General features: G+C 40.0%; 1 protein-coding gene across 7 annotated transcripts in view; it reads right to left on the bottom strand.

Annotated features, from left to right (window-relative positions):
* The window catches only part of STARD13 (StAR related lipid transfer domain containing 13), a 302655-nt gene that overhangs the window by 165537 nt on the left and 114839 nt on the right, over nucleotides 1-22279 (bottom strand). For all 7 annotated transcript variants that reach the window (XM_086771983.1, XM_086771980.1, XM_086771987.1 and 4 more), the window contains one exon: nucleotides 4521-4554. In XM_086771983.1, the coding sequence (XP_086628109.1) occupies nucleotides 4521-4554 (34 nt within the window). The remainder of the gene's footprint in view (nucleotides 1-4520; nucleotides 4555-22279) is intronic.

The following is a 22279-nucleotide window of genomic DNA, read 5'->3' as shown; positions in this document are numbered from 1 at the left end:
GATTATGAAAGGAACATATAGGCAGGAAGAGGCAATGTCACTGCCTAATTTTGGGAGCCAAACGGGCACTGCACAGAAGTTAGAATAGGAGCCAAATGAAAGGACCCTCTGATACACTGACTGCAGGACAAGCACCAAGTCTACCTACTTCTAATTTGAGCAATACAGAGCTTAACTAGTTAACAGTTAACAGGCCAAGGCCACCAAGCAGCTGGGTTTATTCACTCATTTACTTTCACTATACCACTGCTGAGGAAAACAGCCTGTTTATTTTTCAGTCCAAAGTAAGCCTCTCCACTTTGTGTTGGAAACATGTCGAAGTGACCCCATTCTGCTTTGTAGTGAATGCACGGGATCATTGGATGAGGATGTTTTATTTTCCCCAGTTATTTAAGGTCAGGTAAACTCTTGGGTAAACTCTTGTAGCTGGAGTAATGAATACCACCAGGTATCAGGAAGGACTGCAGAATGTCTAACCTAGCTGCTGCTCTCCCCTGCAGAGGATGAGACAAGGGAGCTCATGGACACAGCCTCAGCTCCACCTCCGGCACACTTGCCAGACATCCCTGGCAAGTGAAAGGCTAGAAGGGATCACCCCCTCCATGGGGATGAGGTCATCTTCTCTGAGCAGGGGTTGAGGTCTCTGAGCTTCCAAGACAGGTTATGGTTCTGTGAGCCACCTCCATTTCCCCGTTCACAGTGTGATTAACCCGTAACTGCTGCCCAGGGACTGCAGCAAAGGTAAATTATAAACACGAGCATAGAACGTTACATGACCAGGGAAACACAAAAATATGTAATCAATGAGTCTGATCTTGTGATGAATCAGACACCTGCAGTTTCTAATGACAGCCAGATGGAGTTACAGTTCCCTCTCAGTTCCCAGAACCAGGCCCCTGGTTGGCAGTTGTTCATATACAGCTGCTATATAGCACAGTTCTGGTTCCTCACGTTATGGAGACCTCTCCCTGAAGTCGATTAGCATTATGCCCAGACAAATATTGCAAGATCAGGCTCTTCATTAAAGCCCTGGGACCACAGCTGCCTCTATTTGAATTTTGTAATACTCCAGTCAAGGATACACAATTTTCCACGGAGTACTTCTGAAATGGCCAAGGTCACATGAGGATTTTATCCTATTACTGCAGTGCACTACCTTGCTTGCCAGCCCATTGCTGTTTTGCTACAGACTACATTACCATGCATCAGCAAATACAGAGCACGCTGCTATATTTAGTGTCTCATACATCCCACTGAAATGGAGGATGTGTCAGCTTTTAATCTGGCTTCAGATTTTTGTCAGCAAAGTAAAAGCTCATTTTCCCTGCCCGTGATGAAGTGTGCTCTGTGTTAGTTACCCTGAGCTATGCGGCGATAACTTTAAAATACATGAGGCAGCTAGAATGCTCAAGCTGAACGGAGTAATTTTTGCTCAGAGATATACTAGGAGATAGTAAAGATGCATAGTGTCAGTCAGTCAGGTTTTAACAGCAACTACCACAGGCTATCTAAAAACCCAGCAGCAATCTGATGGCAAGAGGAGCAGCTAACCAAGGCGTTCTCTGCAATACCACAGCAGACAATTAGGACCTCTTGGGTTACAGGTCCAGAACAGAGATAGGTGGTGCAGACTGGGTTTGATGTTATGTACCTGGCATTGATGACGATGACTTGAAGACAGTGGTCTATTCCATAGCGAGGGGGCTGGGGCAGTCCTTTTAATGATGTCATCTATTAATGACAGCAGGAACATGGTTTAATGGTGGGAACTACAGTTACCACCAGGATAGCCATGTTCATTCTGAACTAAAGTAGGGCTGAAGCTGGATGAAGCTGGTATTTTCACAGATTTTGGTAAAGCCACAGAACAGGATATTTTTTACACATTCATAAAACTTATTAATGTCACCATGTACAAGGAGTACAAGTGTGAATCATCTTACTGTCTACTGGTTCTACACAGAGCCAAAGGACAACTTGCTAACCTACAGACCAAGGGTTAGCCCGTCTACATGAAAATCAGCTTTTCCACTCTAAAGTGCATATGCTCTCTTGTTGCAACTGTCCCTCGTACTTTGCTAACTACATCTTAAAATGTGTGGGTGACACCACGTGCGCAACCTAGATCTAACTCCTCATAACACTGCATTTACTTAGTAGTGTGCAATTAAATAAATATATAAATTTCCAAGTCTTTGTGGAGCCCCGTTTCAGCCTAACCCAGGGCCAGCCTCATGATGCTGCAGCAGGGCTGGTCTCCAGCTCTGCTCCAGTCTTGCCAGACCACGGGGCCTGCTGAGCTGGGCAGAACCTGCAGGCTGATATCCCAGCCCAGCCTCGGCCCATACCCACGGCCCTGCCTGGCTATCCTGGGTCCATGTCTGACCCTGTTCCCATGCCTGTCCCTGACCCTCAGGGAGCCACCAGGCCATGCAGCACACTGCCGCTATTAAAAAAAAACATAAAGCGGAATAAATTCATGCCTCTCAAGTCACATCTTACCACTATTTAATGCACAATTTACACTGTTCCTAATGCACAATTTTTTTTAATGGTCAGAATGTAATTATTGCCAGTGCATGCACCAGTGGCAGTGTTATTACTTCCGGAAATAACGATATGAGGCCTAGCTAGCAGGCCACCACGCTGCCAGCAGTGTTGGTACTGCAAAGGAGGGTCCCTGGGGTGTCTGAGTGGTCTGTGCAGCTTTGTCTTTCCTTAGGACACATTTCAGGAATCCTGCTTAACATATTACAAGGGAATGAAAGCCTCAAAATACTGCATTTAATTGTAAAAAAAAAAAAGTAAAATAAAATGCAAGCAAGAGAAAGAACAACAGTCCAGAGGGCAGGGGTTTTGGTGTTTCTTCAGAATGGTTCTGTTTGAAGAAATGGGCATTTTCTGCCAGTAGTATTTTAATAATAAATTTATTACCAGCTCTACCATATGCTAGATTTCCATGATTAAAGTTCCACCTCAGTGACCAAACTGTGTCTGAAAATGACCTGTCATTCTTCTTTCATACCTGCAGTTACCAAATTTTCAACCATCATTTCCTACTGTAAAGATGGGTGCTAAACTTAATCTCTTTTGATGACAAAATTAATGTTAGCATAAAAGTAAAACAATTCAAAAATTAATCATAGTAAAAAATGGGAGCATTGCTAAAATAATCAGTTTTATTTAAAATTTATGTGCCATTGATGTGTTTTCCTTTTCTTTATAAAGCCAGCCTTCAGTGTCACAGAGAGGTTTTGATCCCAGCAATGAAAACAATAAAAACAATTGCTAAATCAATCTCAAAATTAATGAGATTTGTTTAGCTTTGGAAAAGCACAGGCATATGTCCATTGGCAAATACTATGATGGAATAAATACACATACAACTCATAAAGCAGAAAAAGTTACTGTGCACAGAACTTGAATGAAAATACTTATATTTATACTATGCTCAACAGCCTTCGTTTTTTGTTGACCTGCTGCTAAGTACACGACATTGAAATTGCTGACAAAGAAAAAGACCTGCGTTTTCTAGGCCAGGGTTGCTGGCATTTTGCTAAGTCAGCACCTTTGCCAGCAGAGCCATTGAATCAGTGACACTGTCTGCAAAAGGCTTCATTCATCTGTTTCTAACAGAGTTAAGGTGGCTTTGGAAAGAACCAAGGATGCAATTTAGAGCAGAGACAGATGCTACTCTGAGCAAGAAGAAATCACTGAGTTAGCAAACTGCCTTAAACTAGTCCTTCAGGCCAAGAAAAAGATGCTAAGTCACCTAGGGACAGAGGGATAATTACGACGACGATGTCCAATTGCTTTCATTTTAATTGACACACTCTGCATACATATTGACTAACGAAACGGAAAAAGCAGTCGGAAATGGGTTACTCCAGAGGTCAGTTGTTTTATGACTGAAATATTTCTAGCTGGCAAAGGCTTTAGTGGGAATGAGGATTCACTTAGACTTTGGGGACATTTCTTTTTACAAAACTGTGGGGCTGTTAATAAATGCCAGTAAGCCCCATTCTGGGATGCAGTTTCTTTTCTCTGTATTTCTGAATCGTGCTTCATTACAATTTAATAACGACATTTACCCTCAATTAAGCAAATGATCCAAGCAGTTGCTTACTCCCCGTTGCATTGAATTGGTTTTGTCAAATGCGGGTTTAATTGCGTGTTAAGTATCGTGCTAAATCAGGATCTCTGTGTGTATATCTGACTCTCCAAACCCTTCCTTAGCTCCTGGCAGGCTACTGTAAGTTGGGTTCAGGATATCCATGTCCTTTGTTATTTCAGAACTCACCTTGCAAGGCACAAGTCGAAAGCTGCTGAATTATCCACTTTCCTAAGAACCACATAAGTCCTACACCACTACATCATAAACAACAGCATGGAAGTAATTGTAGCAACTGCACTAAATAACTGAAACTCAGAACAGCAGAGATTCCCATGGGTCCTCCATCAACGCATGCATGTCGACACAAGCCACCAAGAAACTTTGAAGAAGTAATGCAGTGTCTTACCTGCTTTTTCCTTACACAGCTTCTGAAACAGCACCTGTAAGAAATAAATTAATTTTAGTTTAATAATTATACTTTTTTTTTCCTTTAGCAAGTTCCACATTACACAATGACAATAAATGTCATTCTTAAACATCATCACTACCTTACACAGGACATAAAATTCCAGAGCTCATCACCAAAAAACATGGGGAATATCTAGTTTTGCTTGTTGAGGAAAACCTGGTGCCCATTCCCAAACCAAGTTCACCTGTCTTGCAGGGAGTGAGCTTAGGAGCAGTCTCTGGCACAAGCAGGGCATGTGCTGCAAGGACACATGAGGTCCAGCGCACTGGAAGATGCCTGAAAGTGTCTGACGATGCTGGTGGGGCTGAGGAAGGCAGCATGCAGGCTGCCGGTGAGGCACGTGTAGGTGGCTGTACAGACAGGTGGGAAAGAGAGGACGTGGCAGCTATAGCAGCTCGGAGGGGTAGAGTGATGGTTCTTCTTCATCTGTGCCCCTCTAGCTGAGGGACGTGGCCAAATTGACTTTCCGTGTTGTTTTCTTCGTGTTTTTCATCTCCCTGCTTTGGGTCTGCCATGCTAACTGAAAGCAGCACCATTAACATCATACTGGATGCACCTCTTGATCCATTACTTTTCTATTTAATAGCTCTCAGCGCCCAAATCAGGAGGCTGTTGCCAGTGATTACATGCACATCACTTGTTCTCCTTTCATATGACAGATCCGTCAACTCTCCAGCATCGCAGCCTGTAAATGAAACTAGCGTAATGGGTGAAACCGCACCTATTTTAAAAAAAATTTTAATTAAACAGAAGGCTGAGCTGATTCTTCGAGATATCAGTGAACTCACAGGTGTGAAATGCCCAGTCTGCAGCCAGCTGAACAGGCAGCCACTCCTGTACCTTGCAGTGACACCCTCCCTGTTCTTATTGTTGGCCTGTCCCCATGCAGACAACCATCTGCACCTTTCTGTCAGATGCACCAAGTGCTCTGTTAGCTCTCCAATCAATATTACCTCCTCATCCTTGATAAGAATATGTCTGGAAAAACACGGTTTTTATTTACCTTTTATGTACTGAAGAATATTACTGGGGAAAAAAAAATCCTCCTCTAAGCATGGAACTTAATTAGTTAAGCATCTCTCAACAATAGGAAAAGCACAGCTAGAATGCAGTCATTTTCCCTTCTGCAAGGCAATTTCATTGTAAAAAAGCCTCTTGCTCCATGAGAAAGTCTGCCTGAGCAGCAGCTGAAGTCGGCCTGTCTTTAGCCAGCTGGGACCAAGTGAGGTGGTCACTTCTAGATGGGAAAATAATGAGTGGCTGAGTCCAAATCTGGTTTTGTTAATGGCAATTTGTAGCTTGGCTTTAGCACCAAGTGGAGGCCAGTTCTGGCTCCTTGACACTGCTGCGTGCTCGCCTGGACTGAATTGATTTGTATAGATTTCATCCAGGCTTCCTTCGGATTTTGAGCTCCGTGATGGTGAAATGCCCACAGATGCCAGAGCTGAAGCCCCCTTCCCCAGTGAGGGCCCGCCAGTGTCAGGCTCTGTGGTACCTGCACCCTCGTGCCAGACCTCTCCTGCCCTTGTTCTTAGAGAGGCTGGAGGATTCACCTCCCCTAGGTCTTCTACAGCCTAGAAAGGCAGAACACGCTTCTGATTCCCATCTGGCTGAAGAGGAAATTCAACTTATTTCCCAAGTCTTTATACATTGGCCCATTACGCAAAAAGTAAGGAGCAGAACTACAGTGCTATAAGCCAAAACTTCTCTAGCAGCACCCCTTTAAAAGGGTCAGTGCTCAGGCCTCAGGAGAGGGCTCTAGCAGAAGCATCTCACTTCCCTAGAGGAGTGGAAAATTCAGACACACGCTGTATCAACTGGCAAGGGACAGGCAGGTCCCACATCAATGTGCTGGGTTTTTGGGCTGCCTTTCTGAATAAGGAACATTGTTCTGTCCCTCCACTATGCAGGGAACTGTGTTGTTCTCAATCACCCTGCTGGGGACAGGCATCTGATTTTTAGCATCATGATGCTGGCACAAGCACACTGGAGGCAGGTGCCTAAATTGCCATACTGAATCTTGGGACAAGCATTTCTTGAAGAACACATAAACGGTATGAGAATCAAAATAAATATGTCAGTCCTGCTTGGATAGCTGGTTTCTGTGTTCTAGCACTGCCAGAAGGGCACCATCTATTATAAAATCAAATCCAGGCTATGTTAACTTCCAAAATCTTTTTAGGATGCCATACACAAAGGATGCAAATTGTTGCTGGAACAATCCCAAGTGGCAACAGAAAGCTGCCAACTAAAATTGATTTATGGAAATAATAACTATAATGCACTATATAACTGATTGTATAACAAAATATATTTATTGGAGGACTAGCATCCCATCTGAGCAGTGTGGCACCATCTAATCAACTATATAGAAACCACGGGCCAAGAGAGTACAACTCTAGCCAAAAGGCTGTTGCAGCACCTGCTGCTATGAATAATAAAGAAATCATTTGCTTACAACTCCAGCTGTAGCAATTTTGCAAGTGGAAGTGTCAAACAGAAGCCAAAGACAAACACACTCTGCTGATATAACCATGTTTTAATTGCTGAAGCATGTAAACCGGCAGGCAGAAACTAGAAATTTCTTACACACCAGCTCCATTTCTCCCCTCTCAGCAGTCCTGTGTCTCAGCGGGGCCACCCCACATTCACCAACGCAAGCAAAGGTTTCCAAGAAGCCTGTCCATGCGGTGGCAACCTTTGCTTTACGATCAGAGCAGGATGAGCCAGCCCTGTAAATTAGGCCAAGTCTACCCTCAGTGGCAGTGCAGCTAGTTCAAGGGATGACTTGGATGAAATGAAGCTCAGAGGGTTCATCTATGCTGCTAAATCAAAGACGCCCACTGAGAAGGCCGAAGCACCGGACCCAGGTTTGCCCACCTGACTCAGCAGCTCTGGCTTTGTTATGAACTGCTCTGAAGAGCTCTGCTTGGAGCAAGCCAGCTGTTGGAAAGTGTGCCTTCATCAGTGGGGATGAGGGGTCACCCACTACGGCTTGCCTTTGGGCAAGGGACCAGTCCCTGACCCACATTTGTATTGTCCTAGAAAAACAGCCTCCGAGTCCATAGTACTACGTTTACAGGTCCTGCACAGATGAACAAGATGCCCAGAGAATTTCTTAGAAATCATTACTTAAATCTCAACCCTGTAGAGCAAGATGAAAGTAATGTCTCTGTTCAACACATATCTAAAACCAGGGACACCTTTAAGTGTGTGAGCAATCCCATAAAAGCCACCATTCACTTACAGAGCCAGGCACGTGAAAAAGTGTATTTGGGACACAAAGCAAAGGAGGGAAGACAGGCTGTGGATCTAGCAGGGGGAGGAAAGTGAATATAGTGCATTTGTAAAGAACTTGAAAGATTTTCCTGAAAGGCATTCTGTGTGGAAAGAAATTACTCAAATTAACTCCATGGATAAAGTGGAAGTGAAGACAGAAACAAAACACTAGCATTATAAAAAACCCAAGCAAAATAAACACACTCATCAAGAATTTTTTTTCTCTGATGTATACATAATCTTTCACAGTTGTAAGTGATCAGGGCATGGAACTCATCAAACAACTGGATTAAATGATTTAATGATGTCCCTTTAAGCTTACTGTCACATAAAAGCTTTTTTTTTTTCTGACACAGAAGATAAATGCAGAATGGTTTACTTGAACAACTTAAAATCATTTTAATTTGCAACAGCACAGAGATACTGCAGTGCCAGCCAATCCCATAATATCATATACCATTTAAAAAGAAAAAAAACAGATCATGTTGCGTCCAAATATTTTCCTTTCCTCTTCCCCATCAACTCCTATTAGTTATTAGCTATTTTATGCTCTAATTTCAAGTAGGCACAAATCTGCCACTGATATTTCAGAGTACTTGTCAAACCGTAATGATTCACTTTCAGGAAATCATACCCTCCAAAAAAAAAAAGTAATTAGTGTATCTGTCCAGCATGCAAATAGCTCTTCTAGATGTTTAATAAAAAGCCAGAGAATTTATTCAACATAGATATAGTATAAAAAATATCACTGCTGTCAAATAAACCCTGGCATTTTGACAGGACTACGTGACATCTGCTGTTAATAAAACAGGCTTTGGATTCTGCAAGCTTAGGTTCTGTGGTGACCAACCAGCAGCATCACCCTGAAACACAGCACTTCCTTCAGAGGAAAAAAGCATGAATTGGTACCGGTTAAGTGATACAGAAAGAAAGCACTCTGAGCTGGAAAAGGTCCTGCAAAGTATAAAGACTGAAAATCCTGCTGGTTCTTCATTCTAGTGATTTAATAATCTGCAAAGCTTTAATTAAAGTGACATATAGACAGTTCTAAAGGAGGAAACCAGCAATCCACATGCAAAACTCAATCATCTGATTAGCAGGTTTATTAGATCGTTTCAGAAAGATGTTGACAGAAGGAAAGAAAATCCTAGTTACTACTTCAAAACAAAATTCTACAGCCCAAAAGGAGAAGTAATATTATGACACTCAGCAATGTCAGCCTTAACTTGAAGTTGCCTGGCCCCAGCAATGAGCTCTTCAGTCTGGATTACACTTGTAAGTTCCCTAGAGAGCATTAAGACAGCTGAGAATAATGACAATATTGAAGTCATCCCATAGGAAACACTGCTGAGACTGCTGTGTCAGAAATCCGATTTCTGTCAAAGACTTGGCACCATCTTTGGTACAGGCTTGAAACTTCTGCCAGATTTAGGTGCTTATGTTTTATCTTCTTGATACAACATAATGTATGTTGTTTCTGAGTACTGAGTCCAGCTCTGGAGCCCCCAACATAAAAAGGACGTGGACCAGTTGGACAGAGTCCAGAGGAGGGCCACGAAGATGATGAGAGGGCTGGAGCACCTCTCCATGAGGACAGGCTGAGAGAGTTGGGGCTGTTCAGCCTGGAGAAGAGGAGGCTCTGAGGAGATCTTATACCAGTCTTCCTGGTATATGGAGATCTTATACCCTTCTTCCCCTCAAGGGGACTTATAGGAAAGATGGGGATAAACTCTTTAGCAGGGCCTGTTGTGAAAGGACAAGGGGTAATGGTTTTAAAACAGAAGAAGATAGATTTAGATTAGATGTAAGGAAGAAATTCTTTACTGTGAGGGTGGTGAGGCCCTGGAACAGGTTTTCCAGAGAAGTTGTGGATGCCCCATCCCTGGAAGTGTTCAAGGCTGAGTTGGATGGCACTTTCAGCGACCTGGTCTAGTGGAAGGTGTCCTTGCCCACGGCATGAGGGTTGGAACTACATGGTCTTTAAGGTCCCTTCCAACCCAAACCATTCTATGATTCTATTCTATTCTATGATGTGGGGAAACTTGGGTCCAGGTCCCCTTTTCTAGACTCTTTAATATTTAGAGTATGAAAACACTATTAAGAAATCAATGTTTTTATGCTGTTTTCATCATGGTATTTTAAAACAGTGTAAAGTATTAAGAATATGCACAGCACTGATCAAGACAATCTTGTTCCTCACATGAACGTTAGCTTCAGCAAAGGTATTTGTTACTGGCTGGACAGAGTGCCCTTGCTGGACCCAAAGCCCAGGGTGCATTTATGAGCCCTTGATCAGCTACACTGTGTAACTGCTGGATTAACTATCTACAAATTAAACCTTAGCATAGTTCAAGAGATTGGGAGCCACTCTCAAATGGCAGAACGGAGGTAGACTCTGCTCTAGATCTGCTTCTTGCCACCCTGAGAGTCCTCCAGCACCATCTCTGTATCCTTTGTACCCTTAAACACCTCCTCATGCTGTACTCCACGGCACGCAGCACGTGTCCATTCCCTAAAACCCTCATCTCATGGCTTGCAGCACAGATTTCGTTTCACCATGGGTACAAGAAATCCCATATGCAAAACAATAATTGAGTTGCAGGACCCATAAAGAGCAGAGCAGAGAGCCAGGGCCCAGTGCTACAGAGGTGGACATGCTCAGTCTGCTCTCCAGGGTCCCTCAGCACTCTCTGTTGTATGCACCTATCCTAAACAATTTAACATTAAAAATATTTTCCCTGTGTTAACTTATAGCACACAGGTATCCTCAAGTATAATAATGGTCTGTATTTTTGAAGCTGTACAAATATGTAAAAAATAATTAATATTGTTCCTGTTACTGCAAAAAAAAAAACAACCCACATAGTCCAAATACATATCAGCTTACTTGAAATTAACGGGTACTTGTACCCCAGCAAAGCAGAGATTTGGCTGGTTTTATACATGAACATCTATAAACCTTGATGCAATTTGAAAGGATTTCTAAGGCTTCTTCCCTTTTCTAGTGTAGCTCATTGAGATGTTTGCTGCTATCTAACCTGCACTCCAGTGTGTCAGTAAAAACGAACCCAACCAGCCATAAATGAGTCCAGTTCTGTAGAGGCACTGCAGTGCTTCCATAGACATTTTAAAGCTCTGACACTTACCTCATTTTCCTGAGAGCTATGTGAAGTTTCAAAGGGTTTTCAAGAAAGGAATATAACTAAAATAAACTGAGCTTCTCTATAGCTAACATGGAGGAAGTTTAATTTAGCAACTCTAATTTATTTCTTTGCTTTGAACTAGCAAAATCATATAAATTGTCTTTGTCTTTGTTTCTCTGAGGATCTAGCATACAGAACCTTTTAATCCTGTGTAAAGAAAACTGCACTCAAACATTTTATGATGATATTTCTAAAATGAGCCTAAGGGATTCAAGCATCCAGAAGAATTCAGAGGACACAGAAATGTCTTTTGAAAACCCTAGGCTTTATATGCTGAGTTGCATTCTAAAAAGATGAAATATTGTAAATATTGCCTACAGATATAAAAGCATATTTAATCATTGTGTACAGCTTTAAAGGACATTTAATGAACATTTGAAAATTATTTTCCCTAGTTTAATGTTTTAGTTTGCAAAATAAGATTTGTTTTTAAAAAGCATTTTACTTTATTATAAATATTTTTTTTTCAAATTTTACACCAAGATCAGTGCTGGTTTGAAAAGCACTGACACAGAAAGAAAGATTTATTCCATTGCTTTCTTCTGTTTGCTACAAATCTGTATCCATTCTGTCCATGTACTATTGATAAAAGTCCAGAAAGCAATGTGACATTTCATGTTGCTGTAGTTTTGAAAGCTTTGATCAAATAGAAAATTGGCTGAAAATGATTTTACAGTGAAAACTTTTGAATGACTTTTTAAAGAAAAAGGTTTAGAGTAAGTGGAGCAGGGAGATAAGAAAGTCTGTAACAATGAAAACCATTTCAACAATGTTCAAAGTGAAATCAGAGCTAAACGAGTCAGAAGACTAACGGTAAAGGAACATGCATTTTAGTACCTGTAACTTACCAAATTTAGCTTTAAAAATGTATTATATTAACAGACGAGGGAGATTTTTACTTCCAGCAGCTGCTAATATGATTTCAAAATGTTATGCAATTACAGCACTGGTGGTTATACCTAAGTTTTTACTGGGGAGGATTTGGTTCCAGCACATGAGGAGCAGCCACCAGCAGTGAGTGTCAGGGTGTGCCTTTATGGTGGTTGTTACGATACTACATCAGTCCAGTTGCTCATTTTGCCATCAGATTGGAAGATGCCATTCATCCCTCTGGCTCAGCTGGCCATGTCTATTCATCTTCCACCAGCATTGGCACTCATCTCGACAAATGGGAAACGAATGCAGCAGAACGTTAACTTTATCCCCCAAAAGTTTCTGCTGTTTAATTTGTTGCTTTCATCACAAGATCTCTGTTACAGCTTCCATTTCCTCTCTCTGACAGGTTGCTCTGATGTGATTGCTTTGTTCAGTATTCTGTAACATCGTTTTTTCACTATCCTCAGTCTATGTTACCTTTGCTTCTCCTGCGATTTCCTCTATGGGATAACATGACGCTATTTGCTGTTCCACAGTGGTCTTCGCAGGTGGATTTAACCTCCATCCTTCATGGATGCCCTACCCACTATGACAGTGGATTGACATTGCGTATGTTACAGGCAGTTTGAAGCAGCAGCCCTGAAGAGCTACCTAACTGGTCTCCTAAATTTGGCCCCAGTACAAGTAGTTAAAATTTGAACATGAAACTTTTCCTATTATTTAATGAATAGTGAAAAGTCACTCTGTGGAGAAGAGCTTCTTTGTCGCCGACTATGCCATACAACATATGCAGCTGTGCTCAGACATCACCATTCACATTAGGGAAACAAAATGTTTCCATGGTTTGCCACTGATCCACAAATCCCACAGAAGGATGAGAGCAATGATCCCAGAATCAGTAGAAGCGGTAAGTTGGAGACAGCAATTATTGAGGAATTTTTCCACACCTTTTTTCCATTTAAAAATTCAATTGACATAACATTTCAACAGAGAAAGCAAATTATCAAATAAAAAACCAAATTCTTGACATTGTTGAAATATTTCATTTTGATAGCTTTCAAAAAAAAAGCCTTTTTGTGTTTAAAAAGTGTTTACTTTAAAATTTAGCTAACTATGCTACATTAGACAAGAAATCCACAAAACCATTTTTACCTGGTCTTGGTCTGTGATCTTAAACCAGATAAGGGAATTTACAAGCTGACAAAACATTTTACAGAACATAAAAACTATTTCTAACAATATCTCTATTTCAAATCATGAAAAAGGACCCAAAGCTATCATAAAGTTAGAGACCTTCTTCACCTTCAACTATTTTATGATAGCTATGATTTTGGAGGCCACTAGAAAATAGCTCTGACCAGTTAAAATTCAAATATTTGTCAGAAATGTAGGTACTTAAAACTCCAGAATGTTACTTGGCTGTAGCATATCCACGGCAATTTTCTTAAATTTTCAGGGATTCTAAATTATGTCTACGGAAGTCCATGTTCTAACCAAAGCAAGCTGTGACAACAGCTTATCTGTTGTCCCTATTTTGCGCCTTGTGGCCAGCTGCCTATACCGGCGAGGCAGAATACAGAAGTCCCACTCCAGAAACAGATGCTCCTCATTCCCTTAAGGTGATCAGGACAGCCAAACTGGTCTGGTCCCACCCAACAAATAATGATGGTGTAACCTCCTCTCTTTCACTTACATAGACTTTCCATAACACTTCCTACTCTTTTGCTTTTAAATAGGCTTTTATAGTAGTCACTATTTTTAAATCTAATTAAAATCTAACCTGATAGTTTGGTATTGTCAGGGGCAAAGCAGGTGCGGGCAATCTCGCGCGTTTAGCCAAGGAAACAGTTTGAGGAACACGTATCCAAGTCTGGTCTACACGGTGTCTTGGATGTTCAATTCATCCTGCCTAATTCCCAATACCCATCCTCTGTGATCACTTCCTTACAGGACACAGTTTTGCCATGTCTCAGCAAATTTGGTTCTGATAAAAACCAAAAAATGTTCTGTTTATGATGCTCTCACCTTTCATGAGTCCCAGGAGTTCTTAGTAATTCTGAACTCTTGACTGCAGCAGGACTAATATCAACATGCTCAGAACTGTGCAAACAGCAATTAACGCTCAGTCCTGCGTGAAAATAACCACTTACGCTTCTGTATAAACAAAGACATGAATAAAAACCGGAGATAAGACATGAATAAAAACTGGAGATAACGACGTTGTCACAATAGATGTGTGGGGGTCAGGTGGAAATGTGACGGGGTGGAGGTGGGAGGAAGAAAGACAAAAAGAAGAGCAGTGAGTGCCAAATGGAGATGGACAAAAGGGAGAAGCGAGAGCAGTCCCTGTTTGTTACAATCGTGGAACAATACAGTGAGTCACACATTGCTATCATTTTTACCCTCTTGAGTAGGAAGAAGTGCTATATCTATTTTAAAGATAAAATGAAGTGGGAAAGGTACAAGAGGTCACACAACAACAAAGAGAGGCATGAAAGCTGGGGACTGTGCTGCCTTGCTGTGGGAAATGCGTGACTTCTAAAGCAGGCAGCAGTTAGAAGTAATCTGTGGTGGAACACGAAAACCAAGCCTTGTGAGCTCTGGCTAGAGTTGTGCTGTTATTTTAGCTTGGCCCAGAGTAGTCCTCTGCTGGGAATGAACTTCAGGCTGCCATTAGCTGCAGTTTGTTTGTTTTCACTATCAAGTGTCTGCAGAAATGTTTCATGATGGTTAGGCTCTAAGTGGGTATCAGGTATTCTCCTTCACAGTCAATAAAACTAATCATTGTAATATAACCTCAACCAAAAATGCACTTTTCCCAGTAAACTGATGTATTAGCGAGTGGTTAAAATCTGGGTCCTATTTTATGCTTTTTGTGGAAAAACAAAACAAAAGAAGTTGGTTTAGTGGTCAGTTTTCAGTAAAAGACAAAGCAGAGGAAAGTGAATAATAAAGTATTTTATGCAAAAGAATAATTAAAAATTAAAGAAACTGTGCACAGCAGAAGTATTTTTCCTGAGAATAAGTGTGGGGAAAATGTTAAGTAGCATTCCTCCTTCTTCTTAGTGTCCCAGCAAAGGCTGATGTTTTTAGGAGAAGCAGAGATGCTGTTTGGTTTGTATCTTGTAATTACTTTATAGATTTTAATCTTTATATGACATTTCAGTATTGGAAACCTGCTTTAAATCCTTTTCAATTTCTGATCAATTTTATTTGATTGCCTATGTGGTTTTGTCTTTGCTTATCAGTTTGCTTTTATGACAAATTTAAAGAAAAATCTTTCCCATGCCGCCTCCTCCCATGCAAATGACAAGCTTTCCCTTTGGGAAAAGTTTTATAGCTCTCCCTTTCTAAGAACGAACACAATGTCTGTCAGTATCATCAGTGCCAGGCAAGGTGATGCCATCTACTTCACCACCTCACAGTGAACTCATGCAAGACATTTCAGAAATGACCACTCCATTGCAAATTCTGGTGTAGCCCATAAGAAAATGAACACTTAACTCAACTGCGATGTATATCAACTTACGTTGTTTCATTTCAAAATGAACCCTTCAACTCATATAAATAAAGGACAATGAATTGTGTGTGAATGTAAAGTTAATATTTTCATAGAAAAGTATACATTTCCCTTTGCAGTGGGGTTCACTGTCTCTTCTGCTGTCAGCAAATGCCCAGGTGCAATGCAGATAATGACCATGTAAACATCTAAACAACTTCAAAGCTCTGTGTTCCCAGTCTTCTGTCTCAGCTTTTGCCTTACCTGCCGAGATTATACAGAACAGTATGCCCACGGTGAGAAAAGTTGTGTGAACTTATGCTGTGTTAGGAGTTGAGACCCCTTATGCACATGTGAACTAAGGACATGAGGGCTGTAATGGGGACGACAAAGGACCAACATACATGTATGGTCTGAAATTATTTAGACTAGGCATGCTTGATGTTAACCATATACTTAAACTCAGTTCTTTTTATACACTAACTCTGGTGTTGGCCTTTGCCTCAACTCAGTCAGAAGAGACTGATGCTGGACACCTCCACTGCCACTCTCAAATAATGCATGAACCATATTCATTCCCTCTTTTCCTCCCCAAATAAGTAGATGCACATATATGTATGTGCCTCTGATTCACTCACTTTTTTTTTTCCCTTCAAAAATTGCTGAGGTTCTGAGAGAGTAAAAATTTGTGTATTCATATACTGAAGGTGCTGCTGGCTTAATTTGTGACCTCCAGCAAGTCAGTGCAGCACTGACTGAACGAAGGAATGGATGTTCTTCAACCAGTCATGAGCATCTCCACTCCTACAGTGACACTTGGATTACTGCTGTCTAGACCAAACCCTTAATCAGTTTGGTCTCTAACTTCTACATCTGTATCACTAATAATAGACATGTCCACAGCCTAACTGAAAGATAGAAGTAAAAGATGTTAGGGTATCCACAACCATAATGGTATTCTATCATTTATAATTTCTCGTCATACAGATATAATAAAATTCCTGTACAGAAGCATTAACATCTTGACTTTTCTGTATTGTACCTTATTTAAAATTATGGACAAAAAGCATAATGAGATGCTTAGTTGCCTGCACGCATCCTTCTCTTGCAAAAGAAGTGAGCAGAGATTTGCTAGGGACTGGCTTGAATTCTCTCCTCCCCTCTCTCCCTCATACATTCTCTCTCTTGTCTCTCTCTCACACACACGCATTCCTGCATAGCCTAAAGCAGATTAAAATTCATTTAAATGTACATATTACTGACTTAAGCTATTTTAAAGCAAAAAAAAAAAGGACATACTTTAGTTCTTGAAATAGGATAAAATAACTATACTCCCACAGAGGGGTTTTAAAATTGGCATATATTATTTCTCAGCTGTCACGGACAGCCAAAACAAACATATTCACAAAACTATCTCCATACCTTATGCTCCTATATGATGAACTGATTTTAGGCTTCTCTGCAAAACATTTAATTTATCTTCCTTTTTTTTTGTTTGTTTGTTTGTTTGTAGCTAAGCACTATGAGCTTCCTAAAATATTTAAGGATCATTTAGTGGAAAGCTCCACAGTCTTTTCACAGTGTTACTGCTCTGGGTAGTATGATCTCAATATGATCTCTGAACTGAATTTAAGATTATATAATTCCCAAAAAAGTGTTATTAGGCAAGTTTTAGACAATTAAAATAAGAAGAAATATTTAATAGCATTGTCTCACATTTCTGACAATATTTGTTGCATGATTTTTATATCGTTCACATGCATATCATGGAATATGACTAAATGCTGATAGGATTAATGAAGATTTTTCTATCACCTTGCATATCTTCTATGTCACTATGAGACAAATATCATCCTTCTCTGTTTTCTGTTTCATAATTCAAGTTCATGGTCACTGCTTGAAATTTGTTTTTACAGTTAGATTTAAGGCACTATTCATCTTTTGAGAAGCACTGATTTGATGAAAAACACCATTGCTTCAGCTGGTCTTAAATCAAGGTAGGTCTGATTTATATGAACTGAAAGTCAGGTCCAACAAGAATAAACTTCTAAAATGGAAATTATTGCTGTCAACTCTGAAAATGAAAAAACTCAACAGTAAAGGATGCACCATCTGATCCACATCTATCCTCTGTGTAGTTTTACTCACTCCACCATAAGGACTGAAAATAATACTAATTCACAGCACAACATCTGAACTCAGGAAGCAGCTATTGCTATTCTATTTCTTAAAAGTATTTCCTAACTGGTGTATTCTAACATTCCAGGAAGAATTAGAAAGTGAAGCATTTGAAAATGGCCTCTCAGTGGGCAAAATCTACCAATTAATGCAAGAAAGGAATCTCAGCTTCCTACATCCTCTGGCTGGGCTTCTGAACTCCTGTCAACAACCTGGGTGATACCAGCTGCTGAGATGCCTCTCTACCTAACAGCTTGAATCCTGTTTCAGTATGGAGACGGACATTTGATTAGTTTTTTTTTTTTTTTTTGTTATATTACTGGGAGGGTGATTGTGGCTCTCCCAAAGTTTCATGCCTGTAAGACAACCAGCTTCCCACTCTTTGGAGATCACCATGCTACACAGAGAACAACAGCTGTCAGAAGCACCTGGACACATGGATGGGGCAGAAGCTGCAGGACTTTCCACCAGCAACTCCATCTGAATAATCAGACTTGCTGGGGAGCAGTTTGGATGTAACCAAGATAATCACAGTTCTGGAGACAATTGTGTGAAACAACCACATGTGTGAGTGCTTAAATTGCCTGAGGATTAGTACGCTTTCATGGTAGATGGTGGAAAAGAGTCGGCATCAAATCATGGTTCCCTTCGCCACTTAAAACAAGAAAGTGGAAGAAGTTCTACCAAGACTTAGGTAGCTCTCCAAAGAATAAATAATAAAGAGAATAAAAATATAAAAAAAAAGAAAAAATAATAAAAATGTAACACGCTCAATTTGCTCTGTTACAGAACTTAAATGTCTTTCCAAGAAAAGGCCTGGAGGACAGCTCTGCTCGCAAGAGTGGCAGTCAACAGATGCATTAGCAGTGGATTATCAGAGCAGATTTTAGTGGACTAGATTCTCAGCTGCGGCATGTCCTAGACAGATTTCCTACAAGACCCAGAAGTTGCAGCAATCATTTTGTACTTCACGGGATAATGGCACGACAAGAAAAGAGAGATGCCACATTACAGTCATTCTGCTTCCTGCAGTCCAATTCATAGCAACACGTAGCTGAGGACATGTCCATACTGCAGATGCAGTAGGACAGGACCTTTGAATAATTATGAGTAGCTGTTTAGCCACAGAAGCATGTAGCTTCATGCAACCAAGTTTTCAAAGGCCACTGGCCACTTGACAGCTGATGAAAAAAGCTCCAGGTCCTTCTCCCAGGATTAGCTGTACCTCAAGACTGGTGGCTAGGCCTTGACTTAATCTAGGACCTATCACACTCATAACAGCTTGAAAGAGACATAGATACATGGACCCTTACTATGAGCTGCTAGAGATCTGCTGTGAATTAATGATAGAATGTCTGAAATTTTTATCTTCTTCTTATTTAAGTTCAAATGTTTTATTCCTTACAGCAATAGTTGTGAGTTAATCGCCACTCACATTTTCACATTCAGGGCCCTCCAGTATTTTTAGCCTGTATTTAAAACCCATCTGTCACTAGAAATACCTATTAATGTTTACTGCTGATGAAAAGAAGAAACATTCAATTAAAACATTAATTTAAATAGCTAAGTGTCTACACTAAACCAAATACAACAGCACAAAATTGGAGACAAGGATGTACTTTGTGACAACGTATTTTAGCTCATGAAGAATAACAGCCATGCACTGTGCCAAGCCTCCTTACCATATATATGATTAAAGAATGAGAATATGTAATTCTGGCCAGATGATTTAAAAAGGGAAGAAAGGCCTTACCTATAAATTAATTTGACTGTGAGATTAAGGAATTATCATTATTTCACTTACATTTTTATACTTCAGCATCTTTGAATCCCTTTAGTCTGAATCCCTTAGCTGTGCAAGCCCAACCAGGCAGCAAACACTGGGCGTATGTATTATCATGATACACTACCTAGAGTTCATCTGGTCTTCATGCTAAACATTCTTATGGCTCTTTATAGAAAACAGACTGTTTTCTTGCTGCATTTTCTCTACTACATACTGCAATATTCACCTTCACTCTACACTAAATCTAATATAATGCAAATCTAATCTTCGGCAAACCTAAGCTCATTCTTGACTAAAATACATTCTAGCAACAACACTTTCATTTTAGTAAATAATCAGTCAGACAAATTACAACTCTAGGATGACTTATTTTTAATGGTTCTGGAGGAAAGAAAAAGAGACTCAAATTACTTTCTTCAGAAGGGTTGTTCCACATTTGGTACCAGAATGAATCCACCTCTCTTACCTCCAACAGTCTTCAAGTTTTTGATCCTGTGTTGTGATTTTGCAGTGCACTACCTGCTAGCTTTTTGATAGTTATAGGGGTTTTGAGTACATATTGAGAGCTTTTTTCCATACGAGCTTAAAGCACCAATTCAAGACAGCAATGTGAGACACTAGCAGTTTACCACTAACATAGTGTTATTTTTTATTACTTAGGTTACAAAACACCACATGTTCAGGATGCAACCAGGAATGAGATCACTTTGTATGGGAACATACAATACATGAAAAACTAGGTAAAAAACTATGCATATAAATATAGGATGAAAAGATGATCCTTGCCTCAAAGACCTTAGAGCTTAGTCAAGACTTTCATTCTAGATGCTACTGTGAAGATGACATCTGACATCTGCAACTCTGAAGGGAACAGCATTGCTCAGCTGGGTGCCTGTTCTCGAAAGCGCAACCCAAGCTTGGATCTCAAGTGGGTGGGAGGATAAAATGTGTAGGCAGCCACATGAGCTCCAGAGAGGATAAGGAGCTCAGAAATCCCCAGAGCTCAGGATTTCACACCAGCCAGTTGCAGATTTCTATGCCAGGAGAGAGGCTGTACGGATGGCTCTCAAGAACTGTAGCTGTCACCAGTACAGGATGCTCAGGTGGCTACTGCAGATGCCTACCATTTCTGAACCAGCACCAGCAGATAAGGGATGCAAAAAAAAAAAAAGAGGAGGTCTTTTTCCTGCCATTAGTTCTGCCTCTAACAATGTTTGTAATTAAAAACTGAAATGTGCCATTTTGCATGCACAAGGAAATATGTATTTACAGGTGACTTCAATAGGGTGCTAATTTTCCAAGATACTTTTCTTCAGCAGCCATTCTAGATCATAAAGCAAAAGATTTTAATGAACAAAATTGTAATGAATTCCTGGGAAGTTTTACATTCCCCTTAAAAAAATATTACGTACACCCTCCCTTCCTCCCTTCCCTCCAGCAAATACCACTCATGTTTAAGATTAGATTATTTTTCTCCTGATTCCTCTTTAGCTGCCAGAGCATGACTCATTGTCAGATTGATTTAATTACAATTACAGACCTTGTTCTTCTGGTGTTACAAGTAAAAACTAGGAAACGTAAAGGAAAAGGTCAATACAGAAAGACTCCAAAGCCAGGAGATGTGAAACAGTGCCACTAGTGATTAGTGTTGATTTCAAACGAGTAGCAGTTGCCTAATCTAAGATTTTTTTTACAATAATGCAACAGAAATAATTTACATTTTGCAGGTATCTACCTGAAAGGTTGGTTTTGTTTCTGTGCCATGCATTACAGTTTTTAGATCTTGGGCATATGAGTGAAATAAGCATAAATTAGTTTAATAAAAGGGACACTGCATAGTTACTGTTAGCAGAATAATAAAGAACAGTTATCCATGTAACACAAGCATGTGTCATTTTGAAAGACTTATACATTTGGTAATAAAGATAATTTAACATCAACGGTTCTTCTAAGACATTAGCAAAGTGAGAATGTTTTTTCAAAAGGTGTTTGCAAAGTTAATTTTTTAATATTACCACCCTGGAGATGTTATAAGGTAAGTGTAATGCTAACTTAGAGAATGAGGCATATTGAACATACTGTGCAGTGTCTAAGCAGTGGATATAATTTATGACTATAATTTATACACTTTGGAGGTAAAAGTATACTTGGAAAGAAAATACTTCTCCTGAGAAGACCTATCTGTTGTTTGTCTTTAAGTTGCTTCTAGGAAGCAAAAGAGAAAGGACAAGTCTGAGGAGCTTGCTTTGTCAGAAAGCTTATTTAGCATTAGTAACTAAGAGCATAAAACTTGTACCTTACTGTAATAACTGTAATAATTTTCATATTTTTATATATTTCTTATTTTTAGAGAGAACCTAATTAGAGAGTAGGTATTTAACTGTGCTATCTTCATCATTGCCTTTATCTAACAGCCTGCATTATGCATCTGAATATTTTACCCCTGAGAGTCTCCTCAATTTCTTCTGAGATGCTGACACGCTTGTAATAAAAAGCACAGCTACTTTAACAGTTTTGCAGGGGACACAATTAGTAAACCAGTAACATTTGGCATTACAGAATCAATTAGCTCTGTTGAAGTAGTTCTACAAATACAATACTGATGCAGTAACACTTTGGAAGATGTTATTAATGCCAGAGGAGAAATAAACATAATTGGAATTAACAAAACAGGTTAAGTTGTTAGGGCTATTTACTGCTTAAATTTGTTTACTATGTTTCATTCTAGGGTGAAAAAAAAGTGTGGTTCATAATTGCAGATAGTAAGATTTCGCCTTTTTTATTTTGGAGGTGTAATTTTAACAGGTGTAATTTTAAAGGGGGCTAGGAACATAAAGTATGAGTCACCTGAAAAGCTCTGTACTGTGAAGGGGCA

Source organism: Chlamydotis macqueenii, chromosome 1 (assembly GCF_036417535.1).
Source record: "Chlamydotis macqueenii isolate bChlMac1 chromosome 1, bChlMac1.mat, whole genome shotgun sequence".
In the NCBI taxonomy this organism is placed as follows: domain Eukaryota; kingdom Metazoa; phylum Chordata; class Aves; order Otidiformes; family Otididae; genus Chlamydotis; species Chlamydotis macqueenii.
Note: the sequence above shows the minus strand (reverse complement) of the source record. Positions and strands in the feature narration are given on the sequence as shown.